The sequence below is a fragment of the Equus przewalskii genome, chromosome 25 (assembly GCF_037783145.1).
Source record: "Equus przewalskii isolate Varuska chromosome 25, EquPr2, whole genome shotgun sequence".
Taxonomy (NCBI): Eukaryota; Metazoa; Chordata; class Mammalia; order Perissodactyla; family Equidae; genus Equus; species Equus przewalskii.
In genome coordinates this window covers 34,639,964-34,653,273 of record NC_091855.1, presented here as the reverse complement: position 1 = coordinate 34,653,273, position 13,310 = coordinate 34,639,964, and the positions used below count along the sequence as shown (strand labels likewise).

At 42.8% G+C, this 13,310-nt stretch overlaps 1 protein-coding gene and 1 long non-coding RNA gene across 7 annotated transcripts in view; one reads left to right on the top strand and one right to left on the bottom strand.

Moving 5' to 3' along the window:
• Nucleotides 1–1,504: 1,504 nt before the first annotated feature.
• On the bottom strand, nucleotides 1,505–3,966 carry LOC139079435 (uncharacterized). Its single transcript, XR_011533106.1, has 2 exons — nucleotides 3,089–3,966; nucleotides 1,505–1,761 (listed from the first exon to the last, which is right to left on the bottom strand). It is a non-coding gene; the product is annotated as an uncharacterized lncRNA (long non-coding RNA).
• Nucleotides 3,265–13,310, top strand: part of ATXN3 (ataxin 3) — a 36,487-nt gene continuing 26,441 nt past the window's right edge. For 4 of the 6 annotated variants that reach the window (XR_011533103.1, XR_011533104.1, XM_008530200.2 and 1 more), the window contains exons 1-3: nucleotides 3,269–3,364; nucleotides 9,430–9,594; nucleotides 9,825–9,869. Coding sequence is in view for 4 of the 6 variants with exons in the window: in XM_008530200.2 (XP_008528422.1) it covers nucleotides 3,341–3,364; nucleotides 9,430–9,594; nucleotides 9,825–9,869 (234 nt within the window). In the remaining 2 variants the exon portion in view is untranslated. Of the gene's footprint in view, nucleotides 3,365–4,070; nucleotides 4,256–9,429; nucleotides 9,595–9,824; nucleotides 9,870–13,310 lie in introns of those variants that run through there. The other 2 variants (XM_008530201.2, XM_070594480.1) reach the window with 2 other exon arrangements.

Below are 13,310 nucleotides of genomic sequence, written 5' to 3'. Positions count from 1 at the left end.
CCATTTGTTAAATGAAAGAAAAAGTGCTGAGATTTGCACATTTGAAAGATCACTTACTGCAAAATGAATCGAACATACTGAGGATGGAATCAGAAGACCAATTCAGAGACCCTTGGACTGGACTACACAAGAGACAGAGCCAGAACCAAGCAGCAGCAATGAAGAAAGAGGGGAGAGGAGTGAATACACAGCATTTGAGGGCTGACTGGAAGAAGGGGTGAGGTGGAAGAATGGGAGAAAGAATTGTGAATGATTCCCAGACACTGGCGTCATCAGTTCATTTGAAAGATAATCAACTACTAGAAATACGAAGTCAAATAAGACATGGGCCCTGCCGTCAAGACATTTATGGGGTATTGGTGAAGATGTATGGTTGAACCAACTACTACGATACTGCGTAGAAGGTACCATGTATGATAGAGTCACATGCTACAGCAGCTCAGAGGAGGGACAGGGACTTCTAAATTAGCTGGAGATCAGGGAACACTTCCTGGAACGTATGGTCATCGAGCTTTGAAGGACAAAAATAAAGGTAAAGTTTCAGATGTGCTGAATATCAAGTGGAGTTATCAGAATAGGGAGTGCGACAAATCTAATACCCAAATCATCCATGGCCTCAGAGGCAAGGCCAAAACCAGAACCTGCATTCTGACTCCCAAGCATTGATCTTTTCACTTTATGATGCTCTTATTAATCACCTGCTCAACAGGTTGGGGAGCCCTATTGAAATGATTAGTATAAATTCAATATTACTAAATATTGCCAGGCACCATTCTGGGTATTAAGAATTTAACAGTGAACAAAACAATAAGGTCCTTCGGCATAATTTACATCCCAGTAAGCAACTAACTTTCACTGTAGAAAGTTGAATCATGGCCTTCCAAACTTCAGGTCCATCCAGAACCCAACACCTTACTTGGAAATCCGATCTTTGCCAATGTAATTAGTTAAGGATCTCTAGATGAAATCACCCTGGATTGGGGTGGGACCTAAATCTAACGACTGGTGTCTTACAAAAGCAGAGGACATGAGAGACACAAAAGCAAGAAGGCCATGTAAAGACAGAGGCAGCAATTGGAAGTATTCTGTCACAAGCCACCAACACGAGGAGCCACCAGAAGCTGGAAGAAGCAAGGAAAGATGCTCCCCGAGCAAGTTCCAGGGGAGCGTGGCCCTGCTGGCGCCTTGCTTTCAGACTTCTCACCTCAAGAATGGTGAGAAAATAAGTTTCTGTTGTTCTAAGCCACCAAGTTCATGGCAATTTGCTATAGCAGCCGTAGGAAATGAATACAATCACATATTGTTTTCTGAATAAGTAATACATTCGTATAGTTCAAAACTCCAGAATAAAACTGTATCCCGTGAAAAGGCTCCCTCCCACCTCGTCTCCTATTTGCCTAGTTCCGTTCTCACCTCAAACATGTAATCTCCGGGTTTCCTGTATATTCTTCCAGAGATGTGTAATACATATACGCACAAAAATAAATACATGACTCTCTACATGGCCACATAATTTCTTTTTTAAAAAATCAAAAAAACTTGTTTCCATATTTTTTTCACTTCATGAACCATGATTTGTTTCCCCAGTTAGGCCACAATTGCTTAAGAACACAGACTGTTTTCCCAGTACAGGACTGTGGACTGTGCATGCAGAGACGTTCAATAGGTGGTACCCAGTAACCACATCCTCCTCTTGAGCACCTGGTCCTCACCGGCAGTCTCCCTTTCCTTACTCCTGCTGCTCCTTCTGTTGCTCTGAACCTGCACACACCAAAGTCATCAATGGTCTCCACAGCAACACAATGTATAGACCCTTGCAAGTCCTTTTTGTTGCTGGACCTCTTGGCAGCAACTGACACTGACGCCTCCTTGAAACATCCCCTTCCCAGGGCTTCCATCATATTACACTCTCCTGCTTTTTCTTCTTTCTCCTTGGCTTTTCCTTCTCTACCCTCAAGGGTCTGCTCTAGAGCCTCTACTCAATCTCTTCCTTTTCCCCAAGATGATTTTATTCACTCCTGTGGTTTCACTTCCCTTTTTTATGCCAACAATTCCCCATTCTATAGCCAGACCAGCCTCCTGAACTTACTCGGTCTCCAACCATTACTCAACATAACTGGAATGTCTCATAGATATAAGTCCAACATCTCCAAGATGTAAACTCTTTGTCTTCTTTTCCCCAAAACTTGCTCCTCCTCCAGTATTCCCTATCTCAGTGAATTCTGCCTAGGGCAGAAACCGACGAGTTGTTCCCTAACACTTCTGTCTCCCTCACTCCCCACTCTGTCGCCAGGTTCTGTTGTCTCTGCCTACTTCCTAATTCTCTCTCAAAATGGTCTTCTCTCTCCATCTCCAAACCGCTACCCTAGCTCAAACACTATCATCTCTCCCAAATTCCTTCAACAGCAATGGCCTTAATCTGTGGCCAAAGGGACCTTTTAAAAATGCAAATCTGAGCATGTCTCTTTCCCTTTATAAACTTTATATAGCTCCCCAGCGCCTTTAAAATTAAGCACACCTTCCTTAACCTGGTTTCAAGGTGCAAGATCTGCTCCTAGCCTACTCCTTCAGCTTATCCATCCCCCCCCCGCCCCCCTTTACTGGACTCTTCACCTCCCTCAACCCATGCTTCCACTTCAGGGCCAGAACACTTACACTAGTAATAAGGTATGTGGCTTACTTGCTGAACTTGGACATTGTGGTGCTCTTAACTTCTCTGTGCCTCAGTTTCCTCATGTGCAAAATAGGGATAATAATGCCTACATCAAAGATTGCTGTATTAAATTCGTTCATGTATGCAAAGCACTTACAAGAGTGCCTCCCCTACAAGAAGCCCTATATAAATATTAGTATCCTTTTTACACAAGTACTTGGTATTGGGGGATACAATGAGACTCTCAGTGGGGGAAGAAGAGGAAGATATTAAATAATTATATGCAAGTATGATAAATAGAAAGTGTGAAGTGGAAAACAAAAAGAACGTAAAACCCGGGTGGTCCTCATCCAGACCCCTAGAAGCCTAAAAATCCATAGCAACGGGTGGGAAGCGGAGAAGATCCTCCGGACGGCAGGCGACGCTGCAACATACCCCAGCCGGCTGGCTCACAGAAGATGGGAGGACGCGCTACAAAGGTCACGTGCCCCCGCGTTTCCATCCTCGGCCGGCACTAGCTCTTCGCTCCGCGTGACTCGCATCCTCGGGGCCGATTGGCCTGCGCGAGGCACGTGGGCAGCGGCGGCCGGAGGCGGGGCGGGGCAGGGTGGGCGGAGGGGTGGGGCCGGGGGGCGGGGCTGGAGGGGGTGGTCCGGCGCGGGGGCCGTTGGCTCCAGACAAATAAACATGGAGTCCATCTTCCACGAGAAAGTGAGTGTCCGCGTTCGGGGGGGAGCCGTGTGCGGCGCGGCGGCGGCGTGGGGCGCGGTATCGCCGCCTCCCGGAGAGCTGGGTGGGGCCCGAGACGCCCCCATCCCTATCTCGCCGGGCGGGAGGAGCTACAGCGAGGGGCGAGCTTCCCCGACGCCCCCCCTGCACCCCCCGCCCCTGCGGCCCGTGCCCGAGGTGCCCCAGGAGCCCAGGCCCGGGCTGTCCGGGGATCGGGGAGGGAGCGAGGCCAGGGCCGGGGGCTCGTCCGCGGGGGTGGCACCGAGAGGGCTAGCTTCTGCGCTTCCCCTCCACTTTCCATGGGATTCCTTCTCCAGTCCCTTGTCCTCCACTCTCCCTAGGTTCTAGCTAGTCACCTCTCGGACACCTCCCTCGACCCTCCCCAACTCCACCCCAGTCTGCCAGCCCTACCCCTTGGCGGAATTAACGCTCCCTTCTCTGGGCTCCTCAATTCTAGATTGGAACCTCCCGTACACTTAGATCTCCGGGGTTGTATTCATGTCCTTCTCCTGCACTAGGTCTGGGAGCCTCTGGAGGGCGGGGACCTTGGCTCGTCCGGTGGAGGGCCTGACACTTAGGCAAGTGAAGTAGGCAACCCCATGCGCGCCTAAACAGGGAAGTCGTCACAAGAGTTTTTGTTACGGGATGTTTGGGTTTTATTTCTTTGGCAGTCCCATCTTTCCGGATCAGGAGGCTAGCTCTCTTATTAAGTAGTGGGGTGGACACCCCACTACTTAATAAGAGAGCTAGCCTCCTGATTTTGTGCCCCGCCTGTCTGATTTTTCTTTGACTCTTCAGTGACCACGCACTTGAAGATACTCTGTGGCATGTGGAGAAACTCGTCTTCTCATATACAATTCTTAAGCCACTTGGGTGTGTAGTCCTCAGGACAACTTTGACACATGATATCGATTTCATAATAGTTTCAGGTTTGGGAAGGGTTGTGGTGAGGCTGTTAATAGGAGCAAAGAGGTTTTGTTAACTACTTGGAAATCATCATTGATCCATTTGAAAATTCACAGCCATGACAATCAGATAAAACAATTAGAGATGAAAGAGGCACCATAGACATCTAAACAAATTGTTAGATGGAATGCTTTTCTTTACGGAAAACATTTCAGAAAGTTTGGGCCAATTTTAATAACCAATTTTAATATAGGGACGAGGAAGGACTCAGTGGTGTAGTTATCACTAATCTTTTGACTTGATTGACATAATTTATGAATCTTGGACAAGAGAAATTTAGTTGCTTGGCTGAGGGCTAAGGAGATTGGGTGAAGAGAACCTGGCCTGTGCATATTTTTATTACTGACTCTCAAAAGCTTTGGTGTAGGACTAGATGCTTCAATATGGAAGACTTTAAACATTATTCACACTGCTTCTTGAAAAATGATACAATGTATTTTTAACAATATTACTGTTACCTAGTTTGGATAGATTTCAGCGAAGGTAACTCCTAAACCATGGGATCAAAAGAAGCTGAGCGCTAGCCTAATGAAAATCTTCTTACCTGAAAGTCACTCTCAATTATCAGCATGAGTGTAGGCTTAAAGATATTTCAGGAATACATTTATCCTTATTATAAACTTACGTGTATTTAGCAAATGAAGGGTCTTAAAGTTCTGCAGGTATATTGCAGGAGTATGGAAAGCACCTGTAGCCATAGGGCCCATTGTTAATCTCCTACACAGTCCATTGTGGGAATGCTTGAGTTTAATATGCCATTTTCCAGTGCATTCCCTTCCCCTCCACAACGTACATTTAACCCTTGCTAGGTCCTGGGTTTGGAGAGCCAGAGAACCAACTTTGGCCCTAAGGAAGCTGTGTATGTAGAGATAGCTGCCTGCAAAGGGTCTTGCAACCACTTCCTCTTGGAATATTGGTGTCCCCATTTTTCAGAATTACCACTTTGAGTGCCCATTATTAAGTTGGAATGTAAACCTAACACTTGTTCACTGGTACATCCCCAGTGCATGGCGTATTGTAGGTGCTCAATAAATATTTGAATGAATGAATGAATCAAGAGTTCCTTGAGCATCTGAGACGTATGTGGAGCTGTTTATCTAAAGTTAACAATTTTCTGTAAATATTTTGGGCTGCACAGGTCATCTACAGTCTCACGTATTCTTGTTTGTGTTTTTTACCTCCAATCATCTAAAAATGTAAAAACTATTCTTAGCCACTGGGTCAGGTAGGATTTGGCCCCTAGGTTAGAGTTTGCCAACCCCTAACTTAAATCCTAATGCTAAATGGCCAGCAATTGCTGGGGTTGTTTTTGGGGGGAGGGTAGTTCTGGTGCCTGTTTTCTGTCATTTTTGGTATCAGTTCTATTGCTGACTGCTCTTGGTGCAGTCACCGTGCCATCCAAATTGGTCCTTTTCTGTAATGTGAACTGAGAATGATAACCAAACTTGTTAGGATTATATTTAAAGTTAGGGAAAAAAATTGCAACGACGCTGAGCATTGACTTTATGACGTTCATTATGCCCTTTTGTGATTGAAGGATCTTAGTCATCTTTAGGATATTTGAGGTTTGGGAGTAACCAAATTCCGCCTAAGTGGGTTGAGAAAGTGCTAATAACCACTGGAAACCTCTGCCTGCGTTTGGATCCCAGCTCTACCATTTACTATCTGTATGATCCTGGGCAAGTTACTGTGCTCCAGTTTCCTCCTCTATGGTTTGGGGATAGTGAAGTGTCTGTCTCAGAGTTATGAGTACTTAGAATGCTACCTGGCACAGAGTGCTCTAGAAGTGCTGGCCATTGTTATTCAGACGCTTGTGTTTGCTGAACCTTGTAATAAGTGGGGGAGGGGACTGTATCATCCCTCAGGTGAGATGAAGAAGTGCCCTTAGGTTGGGTGCGTGGCCTGGGTTAGCCTGTTTTTGAGTGCACCCTTAGGTTTCTGCCTGGTTTCTGTTGTAGTCATAGTGTCTCTGGGAATGTGAACTAGTTTCAGGTGGGTCCTGAGGACTGTGGGGGCAGTGGGGGAATGATTTGGTTGCAGGTCCCTTTTGTGGTTTTATAAAATATTGGTGAAACTGGAGATGTCGTTTGTTGATCCTCTGCTCCCAAGACAATAAAGTCTGCGCCTGAAATCATGGAATTTGAATTTGAATCGTGAAGTTTAACTATAGCAAAGTGAACTTCTCTTCAGCTTTGGTTAAGACTTGAGAAAGAAGTGGCTGGGGATGGTTTGGGAGTGGGGTGGGAAAATGCATATTCTGAGGCAGGGCCATTTTACGGTTTCTTGGTCCATGTTGACTTTGATTCATCTTGTGACTTTAAAAAGTGCTTTTAAATTTGGATTGAACAGTTTGTTCTTTCCTTCCGTTAAATTTTATTAGAAGTACAGAACTTGATATTATTCCCTATAGCAATGCAGTTTTACTTAAACAAGGTTTGATTTCAAGTGCTTATTTTTCATGTTTTAGAGCTAATTTTTTTATGGAGAGAATTTTTTTTTTTTAAGATTTTATTTTTTCCTTTTTCTCCCCAAAGCCCCCCAATACATAGTTGTATATTCTTTGTTGTGGGTCCTTCTAGTTGTAGTATGTGGGACGCTGCCTCAGCGTGGTTTGATGAGCAGTGCCATGTCCGTGCCCAGGATTCGAACCAACGAAACACTGGGCCGCCTGCAGCAGAGTGCACAGACTTAACCACTCGGCCACGGGGCCAGCCCCATTATGGAGAGAATTTTTTTAATCAAGTATTTGGATGTCGTTATTTCTGTATATGGTATTACATATGTTGACCATAGTTTGAGAGCTCCAAACTGAGGCAAGTAGCCTGACAGCAGGACAGAAAATGCCTCCATGCCTGCAAGGGGAACTGCCATCCTGGATTCTAACATCATAGATCAGTTCTCCTGTTTTTGAGCTTTTGTAAATGGAATCATACAGTGTGTGCTCTTTTGAGTCGCTCTTTTCTGACATTGTTTGAGAGATTCATCCAAATTGTCACAGGTGGTTAATTTATTCTCGTTATTGTACGGTCACGGTTTACTTAAAGATGGGGATACGTTCGTCATTGTGTGAACATCATAGAGTGCGCTTACACAAACCTAGATGGTATAGCCTACTACACACCTAGCGTGTATGGTACTAATCTTGTGGGACTTCCAGCATATATGCAGTCTCTCGTTGACCGAAATGCCATTATGCAGCGCATGACTGTATAATATTCTTTTGTGAATATAATGCAATCTATCCATTCTACTGGGATGGGCTTTTGGGTAGTTTCCAGTTTGAAGGCCATTAAAAATAGAGCTTCTATGAAAGTTCTTATACATGTCTTTTAATGAACGTATGTTTGCATTTCTTTTGTTTGCATTATGTTCCTAGTATTGGAATTGCTAGATCATAGGGTATATATATGTTAAGCTTTAGTAGATACTCCAAATAGTTTTCCAAAGCGGTTATACTAATTTATACTTCCACCAGTAGTAAATAATAGTTTTGATGTCTCTAATCCTCTCCAACCTTTTAGCCATTCTGGAGAGTGTGTAGTGGTAGCATGTGGTTTTAATATATGCTCCCTGATGGCTAATGAAGTTGAGTACCTTTTTGTGTTTTTTAGCCATTTGGCTATCCTCTTGTGAGTACTTGTTTGTCTTGTCCATTTTTCAATAGACTGTAGGTAGGACGTCTATATAACCCTTCAGTTCACATTATAGTATTTAGTGGGAGTTGCTCTCCGGCAGTAGGAAGACGGTAGAAGGAAAGAGAGATGGAGACGAGTCCTCTGTCACCATTGCGGCTGTGGCTTGAGGGACAGACAGCATCTTCGTTACTTCCCAGCTACTTATTCCATCCCAAGACAGAAAGATAAACTTATCTTGGCCTCCTGTCTCAGACTCAGACTGTCTCAGTGCTGCCTTCCTATTCCATTATATACATATACCCTGTACCTTTCTCAGCAGCTGCATACTGTTCATAGAACATTAATTTATCAGGACAAATATGTGTCTTGCAAGGTGTTACTCTTTAGGGTGACCATCTATCGTGTAACAGCTCAGAACAAATTGCAGGCTGCCCGACAAGCTGGGTTAAGTAATACACTTTACTGGGGAAACGGAGAACTTAGAGACCAGGGTTAGCAGGAGCAGAAAGCATTCTCTCGTGCACCACCACCCTGCAGAGAGGCCAACCTGGGGTGTGTGTTCCCAGGGAGGGATCTCACCCGCCCTGTACTTCTTATAGGGCAAGCATGGGAAAGCAGCAGTGTTGCCGGGAGAGGCGTGATAAGCAGGCTGCTCGCTGCCAGGCAGTCTGGATTTAGATTTGGGTTGCCAGTTATATGAGAAGCCAACTGCCCAGCATCCGAACACCCTGGGGCCCATGGGAAGTTGTACTCTCCCTACCGCCATAACAGGAAGTGGGTGATCCCATGGGGTGCTGAGCTTGGATGCACCCCTTGGTGGCTTGTCTAGAAATCAGCTGCAGGGGTGGTTTTTGGACGTATTGCTCCTTGCATCACATTGTGTGTATGTTATCTGCAGAGTTCCCTGAAGAGAACCTTGACTCTGTAGCTGCAAGTTTTCATTAACATCGAACAGAATTTTTCTTACCTGTATCAATTGTTGAGATTGGAAATTACATGAACAAGCATTTAGATCGAGTAGTGATTATCTTATTAAAAGAACACATGTCTGGGGCATTAAAATTCCCTTTCATCATTAGTGACTTGACGTGGAATCTCCGAAGATGACTTTATTTTAGGCATTGAAAATGATGAAGGCTGAATGTTTTTATAGAATAGTTTGTAGTAAAATATGAAATTTGATGTCTCTGATAGATGATGTTTGTTCAATATAAATCATTCTTAAGTTTTTGATCGTATAGCTAAATAATTGTAGTTTGATTCATGGTAAAATTGTAAAATAAATGTTAAATGAAAACCCATGTACTTAGTTAATCCCGCTTGTCTAAAGCTAAAAAGATTTCGTTTGACTGTGATAGGTTAAGGATTAAATTCTTCTTTAGGGGAAGACATTGTACAAATCTGTTTAACAAATCACACGTGAATTTTTTCTTTTGGAAATATTAGCAAGAAGGCTCACTTTGTGCTCAACACTGCTTGAATAACCTGTTGCAAGGAGAGTATTTTAGCCCTGTGGAATTATCTTCAATTGCACATCAGCTAGATGAAGAAGAGAGGATGAGGATGGCGGAAGGAGGAGTGACTAGTGAAGACTATCGCACATTTTTGCAGGTACTGATTTTCAAGTCACTAAATAGCATTTTAAAAAAAATATGGGTACTGTTTAGAAAAAGATGAACCATTGTTCCTATGGGGATCTGACTTGTTAATTATAGCTCTGCTCCTGACTTTGTAAATGGGAATGCATGCGATGTTATTTTAAATATGTAGACTAATGGCAGTTTTTATCCTTCTCTCCCCACCCGCAACCCTCGCCTCAACTATGCATCCAAATTAAACAGCAGCCTTCTGGAAATATGGATGACAGTGGCTTTTTTTCTATTCAGGTAAGTAGTCACAAGCATGTACTAAGTGTTGTTTATGTCCTAGGCACTGTTGAAGCTCAGGGCATGGCTGATATGAGTATCTTTTCACAGCCTTTTAGTCACTATAATCGTGTGACCTTCAGCACTTTCTCCAATAGATTGTGTCTAAGAGTGTAAGATTATATTCTAGAGTACTAGATTGTTATATAAATAAATATGAAAATTAGAATTGTAGAATCGTCATTTTGGAGTATGGCTCTTTGAAAGGAGATTATTTCATTTGCATCTGGATGCTAATAATCTTAATTCCAATAAGTCACAGTGTTTTAAACTTACTGTCTCTTGCATAAATTTGAGAAAATGCAGCACCTCACCGCCTTCCATTTAGATCAGCCCACCCGCATTGGATTCCTTTATTATGGTCTGTGGCTTTTGCTTTTTTTTTTTTTAACTTATATATTCACCCATAGAATTCAAGGGCAGCTGTATTACTTGTGAGATTCTTTCATCTTGTCTCTGGGTCTTTCATTCTGTTTCTAATATCTGTGAGGTGTCTCCTTGTACTGTCCTCCCGGACTCCTCGTTCACCAGCATTTCCATCCAGGGCCTCACTGTGGACTGTTACAGGTAACAGCTACTGCAGGGCTCGGATCAGAGGCCTGAGCGGGCCCAGCCCTGGCCGTTTCCTGGTTGGGCAGCGCTGCCGTTGGGGGCCAGTTCACCTCTGCCCACTACGCTGCTTTCACGTTTTGTCTGTGCTAGTACCTTGTTTGCTTGCTTCTCTCTTGGCTTCTTTGGAGGGTAGATAGTGAATTTTCAGAAATTTCTCTTTTCTCCCTCAGCAGTTTGAAATAATCATGTTTATCTTTTGTTTTTTCCCTAAAAATTGCAACCCATGATCATAGAAGTTTACAATCTTCAACTTAGACTTTCAATTTAAATCCCCAGGGAGAACTCATCTTAATAGACAGAAAATTGTCGTTATTGCTGACATATCAGGTAGTGAGTTGAATGTAACTTTCCTAAAGCAGGACCCGTAGCAGCCAAATTATCACGTGTATGTATTGCACTAGTTTAAGAATAGCACCTACTGGATAGAATATACATCTGGATTTTTAAGGCAGGTTTATCTAGGAATTGTGTGGTTCTCTGGAACGTCCGAGGAACCTAGTGTGAAAAGCACTCTTAATGCTTAATGTGTGTATGTTAATTCTGGATTTAATGATAGATCTATATTCTTACACACTTTTTTTTATTGTGGTCATAATAGTTTATAACATTGTGAAATTTCAGTTGTACGTTATTATTTGTCGGTCCCCATATATATGTGCCCCTTCACCCCTTACGCCCGCCCCTCAACCCCCTTCCCGTCTGGTAACCACTAATCTTTTCTCTTTGCCCATGTGTTTGTTTATCTTCCACGTATGAGTGAAATCATATGGCGTTGTCTTTCTCTGTCTGGCTTATTTCACTTAACATAATATCCTCAAGGTCTGTCCATGATGTTGCAAATGGAATGATTTTGTCTTTTTTTATGGACGAGTAGTATTCCACTGTATTTATATACTACATCTTCTTTATCTAATCATTAGTCAGTGGGCACTTGGGTTGCTTCGAAGTCTTGTCTATTGTGAGTAATGCTGCAGTGAACATAGGGTTGCATAAGTCTCTTTGAATTGCTGATTTCAAGTTCTTTGGGTAAATACCCAGTAGTGGGATAGCTGGGTCATATGCTATTTCTTTTTTTTTTCTTTTTAAGATTTTATTTTTCCTTTTTCTCCCCAAAGCCCCCCAGTACATAGTTGTGTATTTTTAGTTGTGGGTCCTTCTAGTTGTGGCATGTGGGATGCCGCCTCAGCGTGGCTTGATGAGCGGTGCCCTGTCTGCGCCCAGGATCCGAACCAACAAAACACTGGGCCGCCTGCAGCGGAGCACGTGAACTTAACCACTCGACCATGGGGCCAGCCTCTGTTTTCCAGTTCTGTATTTCCCTTGTTTTTCATCCTATGTATTTCCAACTGCCAATTCAGTTTGGTGGTTCTCTATGATGATTTTTCTCTTTATTTGTCATTTGTGTCTCTGTTGTGATTTTTTGTTTAGTGGTTACTATGAGGTTTGTATAAAAGATCTCATAGATGAGATAGTCCATTTTCTGATAGCCTCCTATTTCCTTAGTCTCAGTAGGTTCCATCCCTTTCCTCTTGCCCGTCTAAATTATTGTTTTCACAACGTATTCTGTTTTGAGTTGTGAGTTTGTGATTAAAAGGAAGTGATTAAAGTTATTTTTGATCTTTTCTTTCCTTTATGTTTTAATTGTTTGCTAACCTGTTCTCATAGAGAGCTGCAATTTTCTGTTTTTGTCTGTCTATTTTTCTCCTTGCTCAAGGCTGTGTAACCCCCTTTTTTTTTCAGGCATGAGGGCCTTCTTGATCATTTCTTGTCTTGTGGTGATGAACTCCTTCAGCTTTTGTTTATCTGGGAAAGTTTTTATTTCTCCACTTGTCTGAAGGATAGTTTCACTGGATAGAGTATTCTTGGCTGAAAGTTTTTGTCTTTTAGAATTTTGAATGTATCATTCCACTCTTGCCTAGCCTGTAAAGATTCTGCTGAGAAATCCACTGAAAGCCTGATGGAGGTTCCTTTGTAGGTTATTTTCCTCTGCTTTGCTGCCCTTAATATTTTTTCTTTGTCATTGACTTTTGCCAGTTTTACTAATGTATGCCTTGAAGAAGGTCTTTTTACATTGATGTAATTAGAAGTTCTAATAGCTTCATTTACATGTAATTCTAGCTCCTTCCCCAGGTTTGGGAAGTTCTCAGCTGTTATTATCTTTGAACAAGCTCCCTGCTCCTTTCTCTCCCTCTGGAATATCTATAATCCTTATGTTGCATTTCCTAATTGAGTCAGATATTTCTCAGAGAATTTCTTCATTTCTTTTTAGTCTTAGTCCTCTCCTCCAACAAAGCATTTCTTTATTTCTGTCCTCTAAAGTACTAATTCTGTCCTCTGTAATATCACCTCTGTTTTTCACGGATTCCAGATTTTTCTTTATTTCATTCATTGTGTTTTTCATCTCCAACATTTCCGATAGGTTTTTTTTTATAGTTTCAGTCTCTTTTCTGAAGAATTCCCTGTGTTCAAGTTTATTCCTAATTTCATTGAACTGTCTTTCTGAGTTTTCTTGTAACTTGATGAGTTTCTTTATGATAACTATTTTGAATTTCTCTCATTTAGATTGTAAATTTCTGTGACTTCAAGATTGACTTCTGCGTACTTGTCATTTTCCTTCTGGTTTGGAGCGTTAATATACCTCTTCATGCTATTCGATGGAGTGGACTTCAACTGTCGCTTAGTGGTAGTTTCTGGTCACAGATTCCACCTGCCTCCACTAAGGGCAGGAGCTGTGTGTTCTGAGCCTGCCATGATCCCTGGCAGCTGTGCCTAACCGCTAGAAGCTCCCTC